Source organism: Parasteatoda tepidariorum, chromosome 5 (assembly GCF_043381705.1).
Source record: "Parasteatoda tepidariorum isolate YZ-2023 chromosome 5, CAS_Ptep_4.0, whole genome shotgun sequence".
Classification (NCBI taxonomy): Eukaryota; Metazoa; Arthropoda; class Arachnida; order Araneae; family Theridiidae; genus Parasteatoda; species Parasteatoda tepidariorum.
The window spans coordinates 72,378,241-72,405,137 of NC_092208.1; the positions used below are offsets into that span (position 1 = coordinate 72,378,241).

Genomic DNA, 26,897 nt, shown 5'->3' on the forward strand with positions numbered 1-26,897 from the left:
ATGTTGGTTGTAACCACAATCTGAAAAATGTGGTCCTAATAGTTTAATCAGGGAGCGATCCAAAGTTAGGATCCCTTATTGTTAATTTTACTTTTTACGTATTTCACCATATCTAGATAATTTTTTAAGCAAATTGAAACTGCTCTACGCCACCTGCAGCCCTTTTCGATTGCCAATATCATCTGCACTAACTAGCATGTTTGGCTGCTGTAAAAGATAATTGTGGTTAAATAGCACGTTATATTTTATTTTATTTATTACTATTTCTTTTAATATTTTGGGAAAAAACGTTGAGAAGAAAATTAGTCTTATTATTTCTGAAAATGATTTGATTATTTTTCTAAAGGGTCTTAAAGTTAATATCCCTACACTATAAAAAAAAAATATGTAAAATCTGGCCACTATTTCTTCGTTTTAATTAAGGGTCTCATCAATCTGACATGCTAGTTTGGCAATTCCTTTATGATTTCAACAGAACGGATTTGATTTCTTTTGTAGTAATAAACAAATTTTAATAAAAATAAAGTTTTTATACTTCGACTTTTTTCGTAAAATTAATCCATTTTCTTTTAAAACTCGTATAAAAATAAAATTTTACGTGAATGCATTAAAAAAAAAAAACGCACTTTTTATATNTTTTTTTTTTTTTTTTTTTTTTTTTTTTTTTTTTTTTTTTTTTTTTTTTTTTAATATAACTAAAGTAAAAAAGCAGCAAACTGCTCCGTCCTTTCCTCCGTAAGTTGCGTCTTGTTACCCTTTCAGATAGTTTGAGTTTGTAGCGCTTTCTGTACTTTTAATTGTAAACTGGGCTCTTCAAAATCGATATCTAAAATAGAACAAAAATAGACAACCCAAGACGTTTCAAGTTTTAATAAAAAATAAACAATTATAGTTTTTACCCAAAGAAAAAAGAAACTATTAATTATTAATATTTCGTCTTAGTAAGCCGTTTTGTCTTTGAAACTATATTATAAGCTCAACTTGTTGTTTCTAATGCTCTAAAAGAGTTTATGTTCCCCTGTTAGCTATATATGTTTGAAATCAATACCTTTTTGTAACTATATGGCCGCATTTTAATTTTTTATGTTCTCACAAGTTTAAAACTTTATTAAGTGTCTTTTCTTTTCGTAAATGCTTGAATAAGAATAATGAAGAATATCGAGTATAATGAAGTAAAAATTTTGTTATCTTTTCTGCAGAAATTTTCGAAAGATTTTTTTCCCCCTCCAGAATTATATTCAAAAGATGCCTTTCTTGCTCATCGAAGGAGAAGGGAATACTCGTAATTTTTTCTATTCTTATTTCAAAATAATGAAACATAAAGAATAATGCAGTAAAAAATTTCGGCTTCTTTTTTGCAGGAATTTTTTGAAAATTGGAATTTTATTTCCGTATCGTGATTTGTCTGGCCAACTACAATCGCCAAGATGCCTAATCGATTTTAAATTTGCAAATTTTTTTAATAAAAACATGATGTTTTCCCGGGGGTGGTTACGAGTTATACCTTTCGAGTTGGTCCCTTTCTGTGATGTTTTTTTTTAGTTTCTCGCGGGCCGCTGCCCAGAAGTTCCCAAGCCTTGGCGATCATTCTGCCAAATCTCCCCAAAGTATTCCCCCCCCCCTCCAGAATTCTGTGCCTCAGAGAGAAGAGAAATGCTCATGATTTTTCTATTCTCATTTGAGAATAACAGAAAATTAAGAATAATAAAGTAAAAAAATTAAACTTTCTTTTCGAAAAAAATTTTAAATAATTTTCTTCTCCAAAAATATATTCAAAAGATGTCTTTCTCTGGCATATGAGGGTGAAGAAATGCTTGTGATTTTATTATATTCTCATTTGGGAATAATGAAAAATAAAAAATTATGTAAAAATTTTTGTTTTTCTTTTCTGGAGAAATTTTTGAAAGATTTTTTTTTCTTCAGAATTATATTCATAAGATGTCTTTCTCTGGCATTGAAGGGGGAAATAATGCTTATGATTTTTATATTTTTATTTGAGAATAAACAAATTAGATAATGACTGACTTTAGCTAAAATTTCATTTCAATAACAGGGTGCGTAGCATTTTTAAAAAGTGCTTCTATTATTTAGNCTTATTTTCGACTTTCATTTTTTGAAAGCCCTTAAAGGTGCTTTTTTCATTGGGTGTTTTTATAAAGTGCTTAATTTTCTCTTTTCCAAAATGAGATTTTTTTTCTTTACCATATCAATTTCTGCTTCGAACTACTCAAAAAGCGTGGTTTTCACATTGTTCTATTCAACATTTCATAATTAATTCAACCACAATATATTTTGACGTATCATCGGTCTGTAGCATATGAAAGCGCCAATCATTTTATGAAATACCTGCGGGTTCGAATACTGAGCAGGATTCGGTGGGAAGGATTCATGCATCTTCATGAGCAACTCTGCTGCATTTTGCAAGAAAGATAATCTTTTAATTATTTATAATTTTGAATAAATTTTTTACATAATTGTGTAAAGTAATTATAAATTTAAAGAATTGAATGATTCTCTCAATATTGAATGTATTTAATATTGCGAAATTATTTTTATGGTGGCTAATATAACCACAAAAAAATTCTTTGTCTAGTTATTTTACTAGTTATAAAACTAGTTATTTTATCATGATCATATCACTTTTTAAATCTACTTTGCATTTTGTTATCATATATTTATGAAGATCTTTCAACAATATAAAGGAAAAAAAATTATGAGTGTGCATATCCTAATTTGAAATATTTTGCTTAAAAGTGCTTAAAAATATTTTTTGAGTGCTTAAAAAGTACTTAAAAGATACTTATTTTTTGTTGAAAAATTTAAATATGCACCCTGAATAATGTATTTAAAAAAAAATTACTAAATCACGAAAGTTTAAAAAATGTACTTTCATTTTTTTAAACAGCACCATATTTTACATTTTAATAAAATTTGACTGTTAGTAGGGATTTTGTTACAAATTCAAATTTGTAGCAAAATAATACTCTCCTTTTTTTTTTTATTATTTCAGGCAAAATCAACTCAATAATTTTAATATATTTTGCACATGAAAATTTTAAATCTTGCATTTGAGTCTTCACTCTATCAATCACAACTCGCACCGATTCTATTGTATCAAAAATTTGTGCAATTTTACTAGAAAGGTAATGATGTCAAAAGACATTAAGAATAAATTATTTCCAAATTTCAACAATAATTTATGTAAAAAAAAATTTTTTTTTAAATAATAGTAAAAATTAACTTTTAAGATAAATGTAAAAGCTACTTTTTTTCGTATTCCAATATATTTATTTAAGTATATTCATTTAAATTTATTTGCATTAATTATTTTTATTATCTGCACTATAGCAAAAAATTTATTGTGCATATTATTTGTTATTCATTCTACTTTCAATCAGAATCAGCTTTATGTTGATGTTGGCCCCAACACTGCATTTTGTAATTTTTATTTACGCGAATCAGGTTCCTCAAATAGGTGTTTCATTTCGAGATTACGCTGTTGTAATAAATTATGTAGCATAAAAAATATCGGATTTAGCAACTAATGAGAAATCCAATAACAATAACTGACAAAAATTCGACAGAATATTTGCTTTAAAAAGTAAATACTCAAATGCATGATTTAAATTTTCCATATTGTTTAAAATATATTGGGAAATTTAAAATCCACATGAAAATCAATATCAATTACTGCCAAAAATACAATCGAAACATTACATCGATTTACGATACTATCGTTTAAAATTGAGCGCGTCAAAAAGTGATTATCTAAATGCATGTTTCAAGTATTACGTGTAAATTTCTAACGAAAAGAGAACTAAAATTTTTTATTTTTCAAAAGGAAAATCTTTCTGCAGGAACTCTGTAACGTTCTGCGACAATGTCGCTGGGATTCTACCACAGGGTATATCATTCAAATTAAAATATGTTTCCATAAGATGAAGATTTCAAAAATGAATTAAAACATTTTTGCTCAATTTTTTAGCATGCCATCAAGATTATTTGCTTAAAAATGATCAAATAATTTGAGAAAATTTTTTAAAAATTAGTAAAATTATAAAAAATAGCTTTAGTAGTAACAGGGTGGGGAAAAGTTTGCAAACCAACTCTTTGTTCTTTTTTTTGTTTTTTTGTCATTTCTTTAAAAAAAAACGTAAATATGGGTTTTTTGGGCAAGTGGTGGGTAGACACTGGCATAACAAGTGCCTTTTTTATTATGAAATATCAACTTTTTTTTCTTTTCTTTAATGGGTATTATACATTGAACTGAATAGCTTTTATATAATATAGCATATATATTTATTTGTTTCACTATCAAATTTTATATTTCTATTTATACAATTTCATTTTATACAGATTATGGCAGCCAACAAATTTCCTTTTATCCAGGCCAAAATGCTTGAGCTTCATAATATACTTCTTCAGTTAGAAGTAAGTTCAATAAGTTTTCTTCGAAATTGTGAAATTTGTGGAATTCTTGATTTTCTGAAATGTAATTTAAAATAAATAAATTATCAATTTGACTTTAAACATATATAGTAAAAGAGTAATGATGCCACTTGACTGATTTTTCTATGCCAATAGCACATAAATGATTAATTTGAATTATATTAGAAATCTCTGAACAGAATTCAATATATTTCTTATTTATTTTTGTAAGCTATTTGAATCTAGTCTTCGATTTATTTGAATTCGACAGCTCAACTAAAATAATAATTTTTTATTGAACATGAAATCTTTAACTGTGTTGCATAGTTTCGCAATGGAAAAACATTATTTAACTAAAAATAAAACAAGACTTCAAAATACCCTGTGGTTTTTAAGTCCATGTATAAGGACCAATAACTTTTTCCACCATTAAGTACAGTAGAGAACCATTTATCCGGTATCCAGATAACCGGGGGAAATTTTGATCAGTTTTAAACTAGAACGATTATTAAAAAAAGCGGAAATTGTACTCATCCTTGAAGTTGAGTAGAGGAAAATGTAAGGAAGGGGAGAATTTTTTTCCCCGTTTACCCAGAGAAACGTCATTTCCTCTGTGACCTTGAAGGCAGAGAAGGGAGGAATGTTTTATTTTCTCCTTTAGGACGTCAATCAAGCTCAAGGGTGTGGCATGCTGATTTCGTTTTCTGTTTGATTTACGAGGGGGGTGGGGGAAATGCATTGCATGCATATCAGTGAACAGAAGATAAAAGAGAAAAATATATTTATCTATTTGACATCGATTAATAAAAATAAAATAAGTTTCTTCTGAATAAATTCTCATTCTTTGGAAGTGCGGTATCATTTGCAAGTTTTTATTGATGTGGAATCACATCTGCTGTAATTAAATATTATGTTTTTATCAGCAAAAAAAATAAATAAAAGGAGAATTGTTTATTAATTTAAACATAGGATTATTATATGAAGCAGATTGCAGTTTTGTTTTTCTGATTCCACTATGTTTGATATTTTTTTCTTTTCACGATAAATTTCGCACTCAATAAATTAATTCTTTTTATTCATAAATTTTATCATTAGTTTTTTTTTAATATTCCGTTGATCTTGCCTTGTTCCGGGTTTTAATATTTATGCTAGTGCCTTTTTTAACTATTGTTTCGGTTCGATAATTTTCAAGTGTTTTTATTTAGATTAATAAGTTTTCCTTTTAATTTATCGTTTCCCTCGTATAATTAGGTATGAAATATATTTCGTTATTTAACCATTGGTTTTGTTTATATTAGTTAATTTAGGAATTGTAATTATTTTTAAAAAATAAATACAGGAATTTTGTATTTTTTAAACTTGTTTTTCTTGTCTAAACTTGCAAATTTTTTTATTGTTTTAAATGTTATTTTTCTACCATTTCTTTTTAAAGTTAGAAGTACCTTTCTTTTATCTTTTACTTTATGCATGACACTTTTTCCTTGTAATTCGGGTTCGATAAAACATCGATTAACAGCACTTTTTGGTCGATCCAGAAAACCGGGAAATTCAGACATACGGGATAGCGATGGTCCCGAACATCCCGGATAATTGGTTCTCTACTGTAATAAGTATTTCTTTCAGACAAAATCTCAAAGCTCTGAAAAGATTAAGTTGTTTATGTCTTTTTTTTAATATTTATTTTTGTAGCTAACCAGAATCTTGTCTGTGATGTAGGTAGTTTTACTGTTCCACAAAAAAAATTTTTATTGAGCATGAACCTTTAAACTGCACTATGCAATTACATGATTAAAAACATGTTCTAAGAATAAAAACAGGCCTCGAAATCCCCAGTGTTCTGTAAATTCAGAACTATTACTAAATTTTTGCTTAGGATATCCGTAAATAATAATCGGCGGTTTCTTGGATCTTGATCTCTGGTCAGTGCCAATCATGTATAAGGACATGATATGTTGATTTATGTCATTAAATAGCATAACTCATTATAATTGTAAATATTACATTTTCTGAAATTTTCTTTTATTGGGTTCCCCTTCCCTTTGGTAATTTTTTTCCCAACTTTCAATATAATGCTCTACCTAAGCCAATAGCCAGCCAGCTAAAAGTAACTTCTAGTCTTTTCTTCTTTTTTTTTAAAAAAAAAGGAAGAAAAAAAAATGGCATTTGCATGTTGTAAACCGGATTTAAATACAACCTGCATTTGTGCCATCATAGTTTTGTTAGTTAACCTACATGTTATTTTCTAATTTTTGTGATGAATTATTAAAAAAATTGTAGATTGCTAACTTAAGTTAAATATGTAATATTTAAACTGTTACATAATAAAAATACTTAAATTTAATATTGCCTCTTCCATGTTTATTAAATTTTCTTCATGCATTTTTAAACTTTTTTGCAAAAATCTAATTACAGGGATGTGATTCTTCCGCGGATTTCCGCTTTTTCTCAGATTTTTCCATTTTTTCCGTTAATTTCCGCGGAAATTTTTTTTTGCACATGTTAAAATATTTTATGAGGAATTTAAATTTCGGCGGAGCGAAAATATTGAAATCCACATTCCTCCCTCTGAAGTTTCTCTAAAAATCATTTCATTGGGATAATACTGATTGACCTTTATACAGGGATGAGATTTTTTCGCTTTTGTCTCTCGAATTTCAGCCTTTTTATCAAAAACTCCGATTCTCTAAAAGTTTCGTTTTTCTTAAAATAAATATTCCGATTTTTTTTAAAAAATTCAGTCGTTGAAATAAAATAATTATATTTATTTACGATTTTCGAAGATAAACAGAAAATTCAAACTGCGTCCTAGCTGCTAACTCTTCTGCATTTTTACTTATTTTAGCTAATCTCTCCGCTTTTGCGCACAGAAAATAAGATTTTCCGTACTTTTATCCGTCCTCCGGATAGCTCATATTTTCGTAATTCATCGTATTTCGTTTCGTCGCTGCTTCCTGTTTTCTGGCTTAAAAGCAAACGAAAGAAGAAAAAAAAAGTAGGTGGATTTGCGGTGAAAATATTTATTTGCTCATTCAATTAATCTTGTTAATTTTTATTTATTATGTCTAAACAAAAACATTACAAACAAGCCTTTTAGAAATCCCAAGTCCAGACTCTGCAAATATCTCGATTCGTATGTCATTCATCGATTTTCGTATTTACCTGATTTAAAAGTTGCGCCTTGTGATTCTTATGCACGCTATTTAAATATCGTGCATTATGATTCTTATTTACGAGATTTAAAAATCCAATATCACGTTTTGTACTTACTTGCTGTTAAAACCCTATGTAGCTATTTGTATTCACGCGAGCTTAAAATTCAAAGTCGTGATTCGTTTTTGCGGTTGTAATATCAAACATCGATTTTCGTATTTATACATGCTTTTTAAAAATTAGACGTTGGGATTCGTATTCGCGCGATTTAAAAATTATGCCTCATGATTCGCATTTATGTGATTTAGAAATTACGCATTATGATTTGTATTTTCGATTTTTTTAAATTCGATAGAGTTTCATATTCACTCGATTTAAAAGCCTCATATCGGGATTCATATTCTCTCAATTTAAAATCATGCATGTGATTCATATTCATACAATTTTATAATTAACCATCGGGATTTATAATCACATAGTTTACAAGTTTAAAGATCGATTTTTTTTTTGGTCAAATTTTTGGATATATATATATTCATTCATGGATTTCCTCTTTTTTACTTTCTGACTACTCTCATCCCTGTAATTAAGACATTTGAAGGAGCCTATGATATCTTATGGTAATTGGCTTTATAACTTTACCTTTGATAAAACCATATGTTATCATGGGATACTCAAAATAACCTTAGCAAGCTTTATAAAAATTTTGGCCCCTTTCTCTCTTGTCAGAAAAAAAATAAAAATATCAAATCAAAACCTCCAACTACTTACAGGTTTACTCAATAAAAATTGCTTCAAAATTAGGGCCAGGTCTGCCCGTTGGATAAATTTTTTATGTTTTCTACAAATGAAATGTCTTGTTTACTTTCTTTTTAAATGAGATTTATTAATATTTGAATCTTGATAGGAAGAGAGACTCAGAGAGCAGAGTAATCTAGATAATCTTACAAAAGCATTTGACGAGCCTTCAGAATCAAAACCTGCTATTCAAAAGATGAAATTGGTTGGCATGTACAAGACTTGCTTGAACAATACAGAAATAGAAATGGATCTGATGCAAAAAGCTTTAGGTCTTCTTAATGAAATTCAAACGGTTCGCTTCTCTAGTGTTGCTTCTAAAGCGGCTGGTGAGTTTTTTATTTTTAATTTAAAACATTATTAAAATGTAGGGTCAACAAATATAAGGATCCACAATTTCATGACCAACGATCAAGATGGTAACAATGTGTTGAGCATGGTGCACCGATCACCTTTATTTCCGAAGCAAGCTGGTAGGGTGACCTGGGGTAATTCCTGATCAAAAAATGCAAACATCTATTTTGTGAAAAAACTATTTAAGATAGAATTTTAATATTTACTGGAAGTTCGAGGCTATATGAGATGAGTCCTATGCTACCTTCTTTTGTTTGAAAATCTTATTAGAATTTAAAAGATTTTAAATTTTTAGTGATCAGGAATTACCCCTTCTCTTGATCATTTCTGGGGTAATTCCTGATCACTTCTGGGGTAATTACTGATCACCAGTTTTTATAGTAAATGGGCTGTTTAAAAATAATTATACAATGGTAATTAACAAATAAGACATTAAGATCAAACAAATAAACAAAAAAGATATTTTTAAGCAGCTATTAAAACGAATACAGAAGTGGGCGACCTTTGTGCTAAAATACAAACTAAGGTCGACAACATTAAAGAGCACAAAAATATCATTAAAAGCAGACAGCTGTTTCGGATGCTCAAAGGGCAACCTTTATCAGTGCAACAGAAAACAATAAGAGAACAGAGTAAATATATATAGAAAGATGACGTCACAAGAGGGTTTAGAGCAACGGCCAATAGGAGGGAAGGGTGAATGGAAGACGACGAATAAGAAGCAAGGAACAAAAAGGGGGGAGGGGGTTAGTTAGGTTTTATCATAGATTTCCAAACAGGAGAAATATAAGGAACACTTGATAGGTCATTGACCAACAGTTTGGAATTTTTGAAAATATGATAAGACTCATAAAAATCTAAATCATATATTGAGGAACAATTTTGAATGACTTTAGAAGAGGAAAAATTAAAATTATGATTAGAGTCCCAACAATGTTGGGCAATAGATGAGCGTTTAAATTCTTGTTTTTTGACATAAGCTTCATGTTCCTTGACACGGCACTTTAAGGCACGCTTAGTTTGGCCAATATATGAAAGGCCGCATTGGCAATTAATTTGGTATATACCCCAGCTATTTTGACTGTCAATGGGCTGTTTGAGATTAGAAAATTTTATCTTATTAATGGGACTGAAAATAATATTAAAATCAAACTTCTTTAGGATATTAGCAACTTGCCGACTTATTTTAGGAAAATAGGGTAAAATGACTAAATTGTTAGAAAATTCTTTGGAAGGTTTATCGGTAGGCGATTGTTTAGTTAAGTTTTTATAAATATTATCAATAATGTTAGGAGAATAACCTCTGTCATGAGCAATGGCTTTGATGTAATTTAATTCTGCATCAAGAAGATCATTGTTAGAACAAATATTTACCGCACGGTAGACAAAAGACCGAAAAGCTGCAAGTTTTTGGTTGGGAGGATTTGTAGTGAGGGGGAAGAGAAACAGCAAAAGGTTTACGAAAGACAGTAGTATGGAATGAATTATCATTCCGAGTCACAAGCACATCTAAGAAAGGAAGTTTTTGATCAGACTCTAATTCAAAGGTGAACTGAATGCAAGAATCAATGCTGTTCATAACATTAAGGATTTGATCTAAATTACAATTATTATCCTCTAACAAAGCAAAACTGTCATCAACGTATCTTTTATAAAAGGGGAAAGTTAAGATTTTGAATAGTTTACTCTCAAAATAATGCATATAGATGTCACTAAGTATAGGGCTCAAAGGATTTCCCATGGCAAGACCATTGGTCATACGGTAAAATTTGTTGTCAAACGCGAAAGTATTTTGTTGTAAACAGACACGGGTAAGGTTAACATATTCATTGACCTCATATTGGGAAAAATGATATTCCGAAAGTCTAAGTTTTAGGCATTCCAAAGCCCCCTCAACAGGAACATTAGTGAACAGTGATTTTACATCAAATGAGGCCATCAAATAACCATTGGGTTTTAGATTTTTAACTTCTTTAACAAACTCAAGGGAATTTTTGGTAGTAAAAGAATTATTACCAAGGAGAGGGGAGAAGACAGAAACTAAAAATTTTGCGAGTTTGTAAGACGAGGTACCAATGTTGGAGACAATTGGTCTAAAAGGACCTGACAAATGGAATGGTGCGTATCAGAACACATTTGTCTTGTATACAGTTAAAAACAAATTTTGTGAATATATTTTATAGTTGTTCCACTTAATAAATATGAACTGTTATTTAAGAAAAGACTATTAACTATTTATTAGCTATTTTTTATACTATTTATAAGAAGAAATGACAATGATCAGGAATTACCCCAGTGATTAATAATTACCCCATCTGTACGGGCAACATTTGACATAGTTTCCTATAATCAATTATAATGTTTACAGTAGATGTGAAACAATTAAATAAAAGCTTACACTATTTTAATATCAAAGAAAAAGAAAGTAACTCAAAATATTTATTATTAAGAGAAGGAGGGGGATCTTTGCAGAAATGTGCACATTTTGAAACCCATCTTTGAAGTGGAAAATACAGAAAGCATTTTAAAAGATACTTATTTTGTTAGATTAAACAAAAAACTATTATTAAGTAAATATAGTTATACTTTAGTAAAGTGTACAAGTATTCTTGTCCATGTCTCAATTTTAAAAAAAAATATTTTTTTAAAAAATAAAACTTAGGTGATCATTATTTACCCCAGAAACAGAGTGATCGTGAATTACCCCGGGTCACCCTACCTATCGATCCGTAGCTAAGTGGGCTTCAAGTCGTCACTAGGGATCGAACCCCAGTCCTTCATAATAACGGCTCAGTGACTTATTGCTAGTGCCAATGCATTATTGCCTATAATAAATGTTTAGGGAATAAGCCACACTTATTGCCTATACTTTAAAATTGTACTTTAGCAGAATCAGGGTTACTTGGTTTTTGATTAACATGTTTTACTAAATGCGAAACTTCATTTTCTATAAAGATTCTTAAATATCCATGGACAAGATTCTATCTAATGTTCTGAAACTAGACTTAATGTCTGTAAATTATCTGCTGGTATTATAAAACATAAACTGTAACAAGTTAAATTACTACCATTTTTTTAACGAGGAAAAATTCGATTTTAATTTTGTGTACTAAAATTCTAAATGAAAAAAATGAGAAGAGAACCTTAATAAAGGTATCCCAACTAGGTAAAAATTGGCAATTAATTTTGTCTTTTTTTGTTGTTTATATAACTTATGCTCATAAGCTTTCTATATCTCTTTAAATTTTTGTTCTCTGGTCTTTGTTTGTTGTTTCATCGCATGCTGACAGATGAAGCAGAGTAGCAATTACATACTTTAAATGCACTTGCAGAAAAACATTGATTTTGAGAAAATCTTTTACATATTACTAAAAATTTCATTATAGAATTATTTAAAACTTTCTACGTAGATTTTGTATAATGGTCCCTATGTTTTGAACTAAGGTCTAAGTGTGAATTTATTATTTTTCTTTTACTTTAACTAAGAATGTTAATAATTTTTTTTTTTTAAAATCAATGTTGACCAACATATTTAGTTTTATCTCCTTGTATATTTGAAAAGTTTGAAAGATTTTAGTTCCAAACATAGGTAACCATAATATTAATCTTAAAAAAAAAGTTATTTTGATATTTATGCATTATAATTTATTGTTGAGCTGTTATAGTGACAAAAAATTTGTGGTTTTTATGCTCAAATTTGTCTCTTCTTTTTTTTTAAATTTTTTTTTTATAAATTTTTGAAATTTACTCTAGATTTATAATTTTAGGAACACTGTTAGTTAAAATTGTAATTGAGGTCTTTTTTAAATAAATTGTGTTGAACCCAGTCGGTTACCTTAAATTAGTACATATATAATGCTAGTATAAATGCCTGCATAATTATAATTTTAAAAAAATTATTGGCAGCCTTTAAAATTTGTCCTTGTAACTTAGACATAAATTATTTTGCCGAAAAGTGGAAGTAAATTTGAATGTTCTGTGATGTACATTGCTGTTTTAAGCACTTTCTGCTTTTAAGATAAAGTTTATTTTAAAGGTATTATAGAACCCTGTGCGTTAACTGTAATAAATAAGATTTTTTGTTTTAATTGCTTTACCACGCTTGCTTTTTATTGATTAATTACTAAAATATACAGAAAATATTTTACTATTCTGCATTATAATAAACCATTCATATTTTTTCACCCAGCTCTTAAAATTAAGTTTTTGGTGTGCTTTGTCTCTGTCAATATTATTTTTAATCTATTTGAAATCAATCTCCTTCCATTGTGGTGTACCTGTTAAAAATTACCATGCTATGAACTCAGATGATTCTTTTTTTTTAATGGAACAGTTTCCTTCTTCTATTTCCTACTATTTAAAATGTTCTTATTTTCATTTAGAAAAGTGCAAAGACACTATTAACAAAAGCAACTTGATGGATATGATTGTAATTTATGGTCAAAGTTTGCCATTGTGGGTTGGAGAGTCTGAAGAACCTGCACCACCGCTCTGTGGAGCTATGCAACCTGATCCAGAATATATTGCAAAAGTTTGTTTATTATTCTCTAAAATTTTTTTTAAAAAACTCACTGTAATTAATGCATGCGTACAAAATTGAAGAATTTTCTCCATTAGTTCTAAACATAGTTTTCAAGATACAATTGAAATGCAGTACACACATAAACAGTATATAAAATTAGCAAATTAGACCCTTCTGCAAGTCATCAAAGTCTAATATATTTTACTTATAAATTGATATTATGGGTCTTTCAGATCTTCATCATAATGCTTATTAATTGAAAAATAAATAAATCTATAAAAATCACCATTTGAAATATATATCATTAAAAACCTTCTAAAATTGACGTTTTGGTTAAAGATGTTTATCTTAACAACATTATGTCTAATTATATTAAATAGTCTTTTGTTGCTAGTTAAGCAAATAATTTATGTTTCATTTAAATATTTATCTGAAAAATTAATTATTTTTTTTTTTGTATTCTAAGTCTAGGGAAGTAGTCATATTTGTTTTCATGTGTTATTTACTTATACAGTGAAGCACCATTAATAGTTCCTCATTAATTAATCCTTTTCATTTATACATTATTTCATAGCAGTCTCAATTCATTCTTAACCTATGCAATATTAAAATAGCTAATATATACAGCAGAAAAAACGAAATTTATTGGTTTTACAGCGCTTTTTTCCATTTTTTTATTTATTTAATACGTAAATATTTGGCCTGGATTCAAGACTAACAATCAGACTCTAAAAAACGGAATTTGTCCATCTTGAGATTTTCACTTGTCTGTATAGAAAGAGTTATCTATACATTATGTGTAGTCAGGATACTCCATGATTAAAGGTTTTTTGTTTTACCTTTTTGAGTGGTGTATTGTTTTCAATTTTAATTACTACTACCTCTATTGTTTTTCATATAAATTAAGTGGAAAATTGACAATGCTATTATATTATTTAATTTCCATTTATATGTCGATTTATAGCAGACCCCCACACATAAATGTTGCTTTACTGTATTTGAATATTTGCATTTTTCATAATGGTCTTGCTATCTAATTAATTCTCACCAGTTTTTTTAGTAGTAATTTTTTTACAAGGAAAAAGGTATTTTAGTACCACAGAATTTAAATTTTCTATCTATATTAATGGTTTTGTTTAACCCTTTCGTGACGGGAAGCACGCTTGTCGCTGAAGCCGGCAATCTCTCTCGCGAGTGTCTGTTCAGGGCCGGAAGGTTATTTGCTGTTAAGCCTAAGTCTATGAAATAACCGAAATATCAACGTGTTGTTTAATAATGTTCTGTAGAATATTTAAATTACGTATGCTTTATATATATTTCTATAGATATTTTATTTACTTAAGTCATTTATTGTTTAAATATATATTTTGCAAATTTTATTTTCATTATGTACTTACCATTTAATAACTTTTAACATTATATATCTGAAAACTAAATATATGACTTAAAATTATTTTTTCGTATGAAAAATTTTAAAACACTAACATTGCACTAAAAACTGAACCGCAAATCGAAATACATAACGCTGTGGCAAAAAAAACAACCTCCCCTGCTTTCTGTAAACAAATACCATGCGCGAATTTAAAGAGCCGTCATAAAACATTCCATTCCTTCCCCCTAAAAACCACGTGTATGTGAGTCATACTACTATCATTTTGAGTAGAAGGTCAAATCTACATGTATCTGAAACCATATGGACATACAATGCCATCTTCTGGCAGAAATTTTATATTTTAAAACGTTTCAGGACACTGGCACAAATGAGTGACGACCGGGGGTGAACGAGAAAGCGCTCTGGCGCACCGGCGTGTCGGTCGGGATGTGAGTGTGTTTCTTACTGGCACGTATGTGTGACAGTCGGCACGAAAGGGTTAAAAAACATTCATAAACTTCAGTATTTTAATGCGATTGGATATAAATAATACCAGATTCCTCCTTAAAGTAGCTATTTTACATTTTTGTTTTTATTAAAGCTAGAATTATTGGTGGTCTGGAACAACTAAAATTTGATTTGTAACACAATGAAAAGTATATTAGTGGTCCCTCTGACCATAAATTGATTGCTATCAAAGCAATGATATACCTACTGATTTGCATGTAATAATTTTTTGGTGTTTTGGTCTATATTTTCTTCATAAAATACTTAATTTTTCATATTTTTTTTAATATGAGTACTTGGTAAATATATAACAATTAAATCTAATAGATGTACCAGAACATCCCTGTGAAAACATGTATGGACATGTGAGATCTTTTTCTTACTGGTCCTTTGGACAGAAATTAAGATACGGTAGAAGTTTAGTTGCTGATCTTGGACTAGTGATTAAATTTTCTAAATTTCTACCCCTGTTTGTATTACATTTCATTGCAATTTGATGAATAAATATTTATGGTCCTTATTCAATATAAAGTAATATATAAAAATTTTACAGGTAGGTGATTTAGTAGCTGCATGTGTAAAAATGGAAGAAGACTCATCTAAATCTACTTGGATTTTAGCTGAAGTAACTGGTTTCGATTCAGATAAGAATGAATATACTATATATGACATTGATGAGCGTGAGAAACCTGAGTCTGTAATTGAGTCGGGTAAAATAATACCCCTACCTTTATGGAGAGCTCATCCCACTGAAAATCCTGAAGCCATTTTTCCCAAAAACAGTTATGTGCTTGCTCTCTACCCTCAGACTACTTGTTTTTATCCTGCAGTGGTGTCACAGTCACCTGAAAAACCAGAGGATAGTTATAGTCTTATGTTTGAAGATTCATCTTACACTGGGGGATACTCTCCACCGAATGAAATCTGCCAACGCTATGTGTTGAGTTTTAAGGAAATAGCTGATGAATAAGCCGATTTCCTTGTTAAGAACCTGTAAATAACCTGTACATAATTTTAACGTATGTTTCTGTGCTTTTATGTATAAAAATTAAAAACAGTGTTTTTAACTTTAGTGCTATTTTTTTTTCAAAGGTGTTTCTTTACATACAAGTAAAGTCCAGACTTAGATGATATTTGATTTCTTGAAAAACTATTCTTTTTCAGTGATTTTTAGAATGAGGAATTTTTTCCTTGAATGATTTTTGTTTTAAAAATTTGTCTTTTATTGTTTATATTTATAATTCAGTGGTTATTCATATTTATAATATATTAAGATATTTTTCTCTTATTTAGTTATTTTAACATTTATTTCAATCTTTAATCATTTAAATTTCTATGAAAAATTAGATTGAAATTCTTTTTTCAATTATGAGGGGAAAAAATTCCATTTCAAAGGCAATTTTTTTATAATTTTAAGAACATTTTTTTTAAAAAAATTAAGTTTTCCTATATATTAATAAGCTATTTGCAGGAACATATTTAATTAATATAAAGGCATCTATTTATATTTACACATTATTTGTAAGTAAATTAATTGATTGTAATTTTATAAAATTCACATATATGCCAAAATATACCTTGGAAATGGAAGCTAATAATATTTCCAAATAGTTTCGTAACTAAACAGTTTCCAAAACAAAGTCTTTTTTTCTTGTTAACATTTATAATCAGCTTCTTCTTATAAAAAGTCTTATTTATTTTAACCTTTAATTTGATTTAAACCTAAATATGTCATGATACATTTATTTTTATCTAAGGTGAAAAAAATGAACTTCTGAGCCCCTTTTAAGCAAAAGCAATTTTATTACGTCAAAAGGATTAAGGCTTACATCACAAAAATTTTACAACAAAACAACTTTGTACATTCTTGGTCTTGGCATTGTAATGATGGTAATGGCAGGCTGACTTCAAATTTAATGATGTTGATTGGATCATAAATGAAGAAATCACAGGTTTGTTTTCTAACAAAATAAGTCTCACGGAGTGATTGCAGAATTCTCATTACTTTGGGTAGAATCGGAAAAGAATACTTCAGCTTTAAATATTTCAGGTGGCTCATATTTTATGTTCTTCTTTGGTTCATTGGTTTTTTTCTGAAAGGAAAATATAATTTTTAAAAAAAATGACACAAACAGTAAAATATTATTGCATGCCAAATAATTTTTTTTCTCCTTTAATAGCAAGAAGTTATAATGATAATGCAATCATTGAAGAACCCAAAGCGCTACAACTGGTGAGTTGGACTTTACCATTTTGCTGCTATCTGGACTTAAAAAATAACATTTTCTGTAATGTTATTTAATTAATGAAATTAGGCCTATTTTTAGACCTTACATACATATATTCGAATTCAGATATTTCTATAGGGACATTCCACGTTAGCTGAACTAGTGGTTTTTTGCTCCTCACTCATTTTAATAAAATTTGTTGTACAATTTCTTAAAAAACTTGTTAATTGAACATCTTCAAAATTCTCAATTGAGGATCTAAAAAACAGTTGCAGATTTAGTTGAAAAGCTTCTGTGTTTTTATTTAAATATTTCTTCATATGGGTCATTCTCAAAAAAACTGTCATTTTTCAGNGCTTCTGTGTTTTTATTTAAATATTTCTTCATATATATTTTAAAAAATAATAATAATCAAATGGCAAGTTTTAAGGGGGAGGGGAATCTGTAATTTAATATTATAATGCTCGTAAAAACTATAAGAGTGAAAAATAATGCTAAGTAAAATTCTAATGGTTTGATAACTTTTTCACAAATAAAATATCACACCTATCCTATGATATATAAATCTAGACATTAATATTTTTGCTTCAGAAGTTTAAATAAAATTTAGAGTTAAAATGTTTTTCAGTTTTAAGTTAAACTCATATTGTATTTGTCTTAAATATAAAAGAATCTCATTTTACAAATCATGTTTACCATATATTCATGTAGTTAAGGAATTACACATGTCACTCACGTTAAATCAATCATACCATATAACCTATTACTGCTGCAGTTTTTAGCATCTAGCTACACTTAAACTGAAATTTAAAAATTGGTTCACTTGGCATAGCATAACAGAGACACATAAGTGTGTGAACACTTTTGAGTATACTTTAAGTATAGTAAAAATTTATTCATGTAAGAGCCTAGTAATTGGTTTAATTCTTATGTGTCCTTTCTCATGAAGTACAAAATGTACAATGTGCAAAATAACTTTCGATCTAATGATCGGATTTTCATGTTTTAGGACTTTATCTTAATGGTTCGAGGGGGTGACTTCAAATAAGCTGATTAATAAGTGCAGAGGATATTTTAAGTTATGAAATCAGACACAAAAATGTCAGATAATTAAAATTTGATTTCTCAGGAAGTATTCAACCGATTTATGATGCAAAAATTTTTACACCTTACAATTCTAAATTTTTTTTACCATTATTGAAAAAATAATAATAAATATTTACTAAAACATCTTTGGGTAAACAAATTTTCTCAACTATGTAAAAACCAAGGTTTACAAAAATTATAATTCTGAAATGTTAAATTACAATTTTTTTATTTAATGTAAAAAATAAATAAATAATAAAATATGGTTTAGAAATCATTTAAAGCAAGTTTTTTTGTTTGTCCAAATAAATTGCAATCTTGTCCTCTGTTTTTTATTTTTTATAGATGATTTTGAAACCATATCAATTATGCATTTCAGAATTCCTCACATTGTATCTTTTTCTTAAGTGTTTAAAGAGATTTGTATCTAGAACATAATATTAAGTTGCATATTTGAATAAAAAAATTTGGAAAGAGTCTAAAGACAATATGATTGAACCAACCAGAAGCCAAAATACCTTGAATATATTTTTGAAACCAAATACCTCAATTATATTTTTACCATTCATTCAAAAGAAAAAAAATTACATTGTAGCTTGGCCTATGATATATTTAAGTCTTAGAAATTTTACATTGAAATAATTAATCAAATCACTTACTGAAAACAAAGGTTTTTGTAGAGTATTAAATAGCTTTTTTACAGAACTACTCTCTAATTGCTCTTCTGCAACATTTACTTTCTCCTCCAAAACATCCAGATTCTGCTTAACAACTTTGAGCATTTCCTAGAAAATTGTATTTCTTATAAATTATTAAAATAGATTTAGAAAATATTTTCTTGAATGTCTAACAATATCATATTAATATTTTTATAAGCATTTTTATATAACCGCCGTTGAACAACCGACCCAATTTAGGGTTTATGGCTACTAACTCTGTGGTCTTGTTCTACATACCACTGAGAATATTGGTTGGTGAGAGCCGGGTGTGGAATTCGAATCGACCAGCTATCGATGGGATCGAACCCAGGTCACCTCATTGGGTAGCGAACGCTCTATCCCCTAAGCCACCACGCTCTTTTTATAAGCATTGTAATAATAGAAATAAGCATTAATATTGAAAATTCTGAAAATATGCGAAATGTAAAGAAAGATTTTTATTTCTGTACGCAACAAGCACTTTATTATAGTCCTTTATTGTGTTCTTATTAACCAATAATACCTAAATGAAACAGTTAAGGCAAGAATAAAATCTTTTCTGTATCCATCACATCTATATATGCACACAGTGAAATCTTGGTTAAGTGGACTTTTTCTGGAATTGTCCAGTTATGGGAAGAGTACACTAACAGGAAAGGCTAACACCATAAATTGTTTTTAGCATAGTTGCAATGATATATAAATAGTTAAATAATCTCTAATAACCATCAACTTAATAAAATCATAGTATAAAAAGAATAGATCAAGATATTCTATCTATATATTTGCATATTTTTGTTTTATATTTATCCAATTGAAAAGAAAGATGTGATCGAAGTTTGTTTTAACCAGCTTAAGAATACAGCAACATTCATGACATATTTTTAAATCATTTAGCATATTTTTACCAATTTCATCATTTTTGGATAAATGAAAAAATTGTCTTGGTTCCTCAATACAAACTTGAGCATATTATAAAATTTTCACTTTTGGTACTTTTTCAGGCAACATCAATTAAGTATCAGTTTCTTCATTATCATTGACAATATTATTGACTTCATTATTTGCGATTAAATTGTCCATATTTTAAATATTCTTTTGGCATTCGATATTTTCCAGGTCTGCTATTAAAACTCGTAATAAGAACATTTTATATTAATATTTCCTGCTTAATTGCATCCATACCAAAGTAGCAATTATATTACATTAGTCAAAAACAAGTTTACTTTTGCGGAAAGAAATGAAAAACTGAAATATTCTTATCACTGATTTATTATCCTTTCCACATAGGTATCGGGCCTGATTTTCATCCATGTTTACAAAATAATTACGAGGGCGTTTCGAAAAGTAAAGATACAATGGATCGCATTCCTTAAAAAAAAACATTTATTTATAAAACGTCAGTTACATCTTATTAACTTGATTGTTTATTATTTTTCGACATAATCACCCCCGTTATCCAAACATTTGTTAAGTCGGTGCACAAGCATTTGTATCCCACAGTCATAGAAGGTTGCCGCCTGTTGTCGGAACCACATTTCAACTTCATCTTTGATCTCATCATCGTCGTGGAATGATTTTCCACCAAGATGTGACTTCAGGTAAAGGAATAAATGGAAGTCGCTGGGCGCAAGGTCCGGGCTGTATGGTGGATGGTCCAATACTTGCCATTTGAATTGTTTGAGTTGTGCTTTGGTTACGAGCGCTGTGTGAGGCCGAGCGTTGTCATGAAGCAAGCGGACTCCATTTGTCAGCATTCCCCTGCGTTTGTTTTGAATTGCCCTTCGAAGACGTTTCAAAGTCTGGCAATATGCAGCTGCATTAATTGTCGTTCCGGGAGGCATAAATTCCAATAGAAGAATGCCTTGTCTGTCCCAAAAAACAGAAGCCATGATTTTTTTCGCTGAAATCGAAGTTTTGAATTTCTTGGCTTTGGGTGAATTCGAATGGCGCCATTGCATTGATTGTTGCTTGGATTCAGGTTTATGGTGATAAACCCACGTCTCGTCACCTGTCACAATGTGATCAAGGAACTCATCACCTGCTTCTGCATAGCGTGTGAGGAAGTCGAGTGCAAAGCCCATCCTTTTCTTTTTGTGTTCTTCTGTTAACATTTTTGGAACCCAGCGCGCACACAATTTCCTGTACCCTAACTTGACAGTCACAACTTCATAAAGAGTTGTCATTGAAACTTCCGGTATGATCTGACTCAATTCTTTCAATTTGAGACGTCTATTCGCACGAATTGCTTCCTCCGTTCTCTGAAGAAGGGCGTCACAGATCACAGATGGCCGACCTGTTCTTTGTTCGTCATGAATATCGGTCCTACCTTTAGAGAAATGACGACACCACTTCGTTACATTTTGTCTATTCTTAACGTTCCCATAAACAGAAACAATTTCTTTATGAATATTCGCTGGTCTCTGACCTTTTGCATGGAGAAAACGTATGACGGAGCGCACTTCACATTTGGCGGGATTCTGATTCACCGCNAATTGCATCCATACCAAAGTAGCAATTATATTACATTAGTCAAAAACAAGTTTACTTTTGCGGAAAGAAATGAAAAACTGAAATATTCTTATCACTGATTTATTATCCTTTCCACATACGTATCGGGCCTGATTTTCATCCATGTTTACAAAATAATTATGTTGATAACACTTTCTCCTGCCAAGCACATCAAATTTGGAAACAGAACCGTCAGAATTTCAGTAATCTATGTCCTATCATCGCTTGAAAGGAAATGTGGCAATACTTCCTTGAATATAAACCTCACAAGATACATAGGGGAAAAAAAGATTGTGACAGTACCTATCTGCGAGGTATCATGCCTGATGGAGTCATTGTATTCTTAATTGATCATAATTTATATGAACAACTGGATAACTAGATTTGTTATCATGTTATTTGTTGTATAGTTATTGAATTGATTAGAAGAAGAGCAGCAGACTGTTGGGTGAATCCATCTCTGCTAGAGGGGAAAGCCTATCTAGTCTTTCAAAACAAAACTATTTTACTAACCAATCTCAACTTGAAAGGGGGTAGTTAAAAATTAAAGTGCTATAAAATTAGGGTTTCATTAAAAGTGACTTAAAATTGGGATTTAATTATCAAATGAAAATGAATGTAATAATTATTAAATCACTGGCCATATTACAACTTAATTATTATCAACAGTTGACTTCATTATTTATTACATAATAGGAAGAAGAACTGAGAACATTTAATGCCTCATTTTAAATTGTGAAGTCTCGTCACCTTTGTCTTCTAGTTTAAAAAATCAAAAGATGTCGCTGTCCAAAATATTCACATGCGCAAAAGCATTTTCTCTCGTTTTTTCTTGCAATGATAAAGGAAGGTGACAGAAGAGTGATTGATTCTTTAGTAGTGAAATAGCTTAACAAAATTGCAAGTTATGGAAAAAGCAAAAATCTGACATGCTTTTAAAAACAGTGGAAAGAGGAACATTATTTTTTTCCTGTTCGAAATAGCTTTTTTTAAGAGATTGAAAATTGTTTGAAGTGATTGAAAATAACATTTTAGCGTCAATGACTGCCTGTGTTTGTTTACGAGAGTGACCGCCTTACGAAGAGGGTATATAATGGTTAATTCGTAAAAGATGTTTGAAGTCTTTCTTTCTTCACATTTCTATGACACAAAACAAAAGATTTCTTAAGAAACTTTAACCAAAGTAAGTAAACCAGCATTTTACCGAAATCAGTAAAAAACTTTAACCAAAGTCAGCAAACCAAAGAACTTTAGTTAAATAATTTTGGTAGATTTTTGTCATTATTTACATGTCCATTTAATTCATGTAAGTATTAATCTATGTTTTCTAAGGTTTCAAGTGCAAATTTTTGACAAATACAATTTAACTCTTATTGACATGCATTTTCTAACAGACTGTCAAAAGATAAAATAATTTTTTCAAATATACTAATTTAACTACAAATCATAACACCATAAGTTCGGGTTGAAAAAATTTTGAAATTAGATAAGTTTAACTACAGCTAAAAAAATTTTATGGTTTAGAAAATGTACTGAGGTTTAAGAAGGCCTAATTTACAAATAAATAAAGTGTTTGCTTAAAAAGTATTTAACTTTGTTTTTATTGTCCTTAACATCCAGATTATAAATAAATTAGTAATAGCATCATTTTACTTGTAAATTGCATAATGTAAAGTTATACAAAATTTTTTGTAATAAATAACTTATGTAAATTAGGTGATGAGCTAATGACGTGTTGAAGAATGGATTTAGGAGGGAAAAAATGTATATTATTACCTCTAACCTATCAATTTTATGGAAAGTAGTCTCCATCTCTTCATATTTTTTATAAATTTCTGGCAGAGTTTGATTGAGGCATAATGCATTATCTCCTCTAACCTTAAATGAACAAAACTCACAAGTTAATCGCATAAAAAGAACAAGGTTCACAGTAAAAATACAAAAAAATATGAAAGTTAATGTACAAAAATCATGCTTTTCAGTAGCAAAGCACTAGAAATTTTGTACCTGTTAAATGTTTAGTCACAGTTTTCTCAGATACTTAATATTCAGTTTTTAAACATCACACAATTAAATACGTTTAGTGTGCTAAAAGCGCATATTTTTTTTCAATAAACTAAACTCAGTGGCGCGAGAGCCCATGAAGGGCCAAGGCCTACTGTGCCCATCTCAGTTTTCTTGGGCTCTGGGGTGCAGGAGCAGATGTTCCGGCCAGGTGGTCAGCCGAACACGGAACTTCCCAGTGTTTAGTTCCCAAGCATGCTTGGTACTCATTTATCGACCCACTGAAGGGATGAAAGGCTGAATCAACCTTGCCCGGTCCGAGGATCGAGCCGGGGACCTGTGGCACGACAGCGCGAAGCGCTACCGCTCAGCCACCGGCTGTCAACATGCTACGCATAAAAAATAATTTTATTTCTTTTCAAATGTATATCTGATACAATGAATAGAAGAAATTTCTAATTCAGCAGGATGGAAACATTTACTCAATGTTAACTCCCCCCCCCAAAAAAAATATGTTTTTACTAGCATTTTTTTAAAAATATAAGCTACTGGTGACACATTAACTCATGCCCAAACATTGTTGACTAATGACAAATTAATTTTCCAATAAATTCAATCAATATTTAGAATATTTTACTTTGCTTCCATATTCACTTACAAAAATACATAATAGCCAGTGAAATGACAGTTTCTGTGAAAAATTTTCAGTCAACAAACCATTAAGAGTTATTAGAGCAAGTAATGTATGAAGTTAGACAAGAAAAATGCAGTTTCATTAGAACAGGTGCTAAAAAATCTAATTTCGTAGCTGCCTTTGTGCACTTCAATTAAATTTTGATACTGATATAAACTGCATATGATATGAACGGTCTATGATTGCTCTTAAAAATATTTTGTTTTACAAAATTTCATTGCTTAATTTCAAAATACTAAATTACAAATACCACATGCACAGGTTAAAAATTGCACAAAATATAATAATAAAAAAAGATTACCATATCAACAAGTGATGTAAACTCATCTAAACGAGTAAGTATGTCTTCCACTTCATCATTCAATACAGCTTTCTAAAAAGTTTTTTATTTTAGTAAAAAAATAGCAATTATACAGTATAAGATGCATTACACTTATTTCAGCATAATATATACAGCTTCAGTTAAAACACATAAAAGGAAAATTTCTCTGATAAAATGCTGAAAATGCCGAAACTTTATGGACTTTTTTCTAATAATGAGTAGAAGTACAGTGCCAAATGCAATTCAAATCTTTTGTTTAAGAAAGATTTCTACCGGTGCCAAAAATTATTCAATTTTGGTGACTGCAAACAGTGACATGAGAAAAAATATAAAAAACATTACAGAAGGGGACCACTTTGAAGTATCAAGTTTATAGGCAGCCCCCCAGGCAAACAACTAAGCATTTTTATTTTAAATATTTGCAAGTTAAAAAATCATTTGCCGTCTGACAGAGGTAGTTGGTGGAAAGCCACACAGATATAGAAAAATATCCCCTTTGTTAAAATTGCATTCGGTTTAAAATTCTCATCATTAGAACCACTTTAAAGATCAGTTTTTCCCTTTTAATTGAAATTCATAGCATAATTTAATGCTTTTTAAAGGCTTGTTAAATGGTCCTTTGAAATTTATTTGCTTATATGGAATGGGGAAGGGTAAGACTGTGAATTCTTGGAGTCGTGAACTGATATTTACGTGAAAAATTTAAACCACTTAAAATTATTCCAAGAAAAGAGCAGGAAACTAAAATTTAAAAATAATCAGTATGTATAGCAAAGAATATTAGTTTAAATTTAAACGCGTAAAATTAAATATACTACAAAAAACTTGAAAGTTTCCCTTCATATTTACTCAATTAAAAAATATTGTTTTCTTATCTTACTTTTATATGAAATATTAAAACCTATTTAACCTATTGAAATGTTTTATTTTAAATGAATTATACTCCTATTTTCATAAATAAGTATAAATATGTACTCTTACATCTAAATAAATTATGTGTACTTATTCTTTTTAGTTTACATAATCCATTTTTAAAAAAAGAAAATTAATTCACTGTTTAGATAACAATTAACTCTAGAAAAGTTAATTCAACTCAATAATTTAAATTAAGAATTTGGAATAAATTAATTAATTAATTACTTTGTTAGGATTGTTTTCAACTGGTTAAATTTTCCCAGCAATTTAAAATTTTACCATTATTTTATTCAAAAAATATCGTTTATATAAAAATGCACCTTCAAATAAATATTTTATCACAATTTTCAGTTTTAAATACAGAAAAAAAAGCTTTCAAGTTGTTTAACAATTAATCCTTTTCTTCCTTCCTCAATAACCGTTAGCAGTGATATTTGATTTGGGTGGTCTTACAATCAGCCCACTATAGTATGCAACGTCTGAAAGGACATAGGAAACTAAAACCAGTACTAAGAAAAACATTGAAGTGAAACTTATATTTACTGTACCTGTTAAGTTTTAATACTAATTATACAGTTTAGAAACAGTAGATAAAATTAAAGCAAACAAGTAAAAAATATTCATAAAGAAAAACAGCTTAAACTATTATTTGTAGATGGTAAAATTAAAGTTCAAGAAGTAAAAAACGATAAATTATGCACTTGAAGTTTATAATGTTAGAACCTAAAAAGCTCTACACGTTATTAAACTTCATAGAATATTTGATGTCTGTTTTTAAATACTGCAGCTCTGTAAAAGAAAAAAAAAAAATTAATGAATAAGGTGAAAATACACTAAAATGTAAAATTTAATTAACAAGCATTCACAGTTGGTAAGGTAACTACCATGAGAAAACAAAAGAAAATTTTCTTAAAAGCTAATTTTATTACTTATATTCCTTAAACGAATAAGAGATTTTTAAAAGCAAGAGATACTTACTTCAGATGCTGCATTTACTTGGAGGTACTTAGAATAATCTTCAGTAAGTTGAGTAACAAGAGAACTTATTTTTGGTTTTTCACATGAGTTTTCTTCATCAACAGATTTAATTTCTACAGGTGCCGAAATTTCGTCTGCCATGTTTACAAAAATGTCATGTCTTATTTTTGATGCCATATATAAAAATGGAAGACGCTAAATATATCATTATTTTGTAACTTCAGTAATTCAAAATTTTAATGCATTATTTCATTAAAAACTAATTTATATTTTTATTTTTCAACTCTTAATCATGCTTAATTATTAAAAAAAGAAAAGTCAAATTAATAA

At 29.2% G+C, this 26,897-nt stretch overlaps 3 protein-coding genes across 4 annotated transcripts in view; 1 reads left to right on the forward strand and 2 right to left on the reverse strand.

Moving 5' to 3' along the window:
* Positions 1–26,897, reverse strand: part of LOC139424774 (uncharacterized) — a 183,533-nt gene that overhangs the window by 55,437 nt on the left and 101,199 nt on the right. The window lies entirely within an intron of this gene.
* Positions 787–16,198, forward strand: LOC107440740 (SAGA-associated factor 29). Of its 2 annotated transcripts, none has more exons than XM_016053748.3 (5): positions 787–941; positions 4,357–4,431; positions 8,486–8,705; positions 13,113–13,261; positions 15,685–16,198. In XM_016053748.3, the coding sequence occupies exons 2-5, from the start codon at positions 4,360–4,362 to the stop codon at positions 16,099–16,101; spliced, it is 858 nt and encodes a 285-aa protein (XP_015909234.1). In that variant the 5' UTR covers positions 787–941; positions 4,357–4,359; the 3' UTR covers positions 16,102–16,198. The 2 variants fall into 2 exon arrangements, with proteins under 2 accessions (XP_015909234.1, XP_015909233.1); XM_016053747.4 differs by lacking the exon at positions 787–941 and adding an exon at positions 960–1,172.
* Positions 16,915–26,744, reverse strand: LOC107440739 (biogenesis of lysosome-related organelles complex 1 subunit 4). The gene is made up of 5 exons (XM_043045298.2): positions 26,568–26,744; positions 24,654–24,725; positions 23,431–23,532; positions 19,105–19,230; positions 16,915–17,224 (listed from the first exon to the last, which is right to left on the reverse strand). The coding sequence occupies exons 1-5, from the start codon at positions 26,742–26,744 to the stop codon at positions 17,108–17,110; spliced, it is 594 nt and encodes a 197-aa protein (XP_042901232.1). The 3' UTR covers positions 16,915–17,107.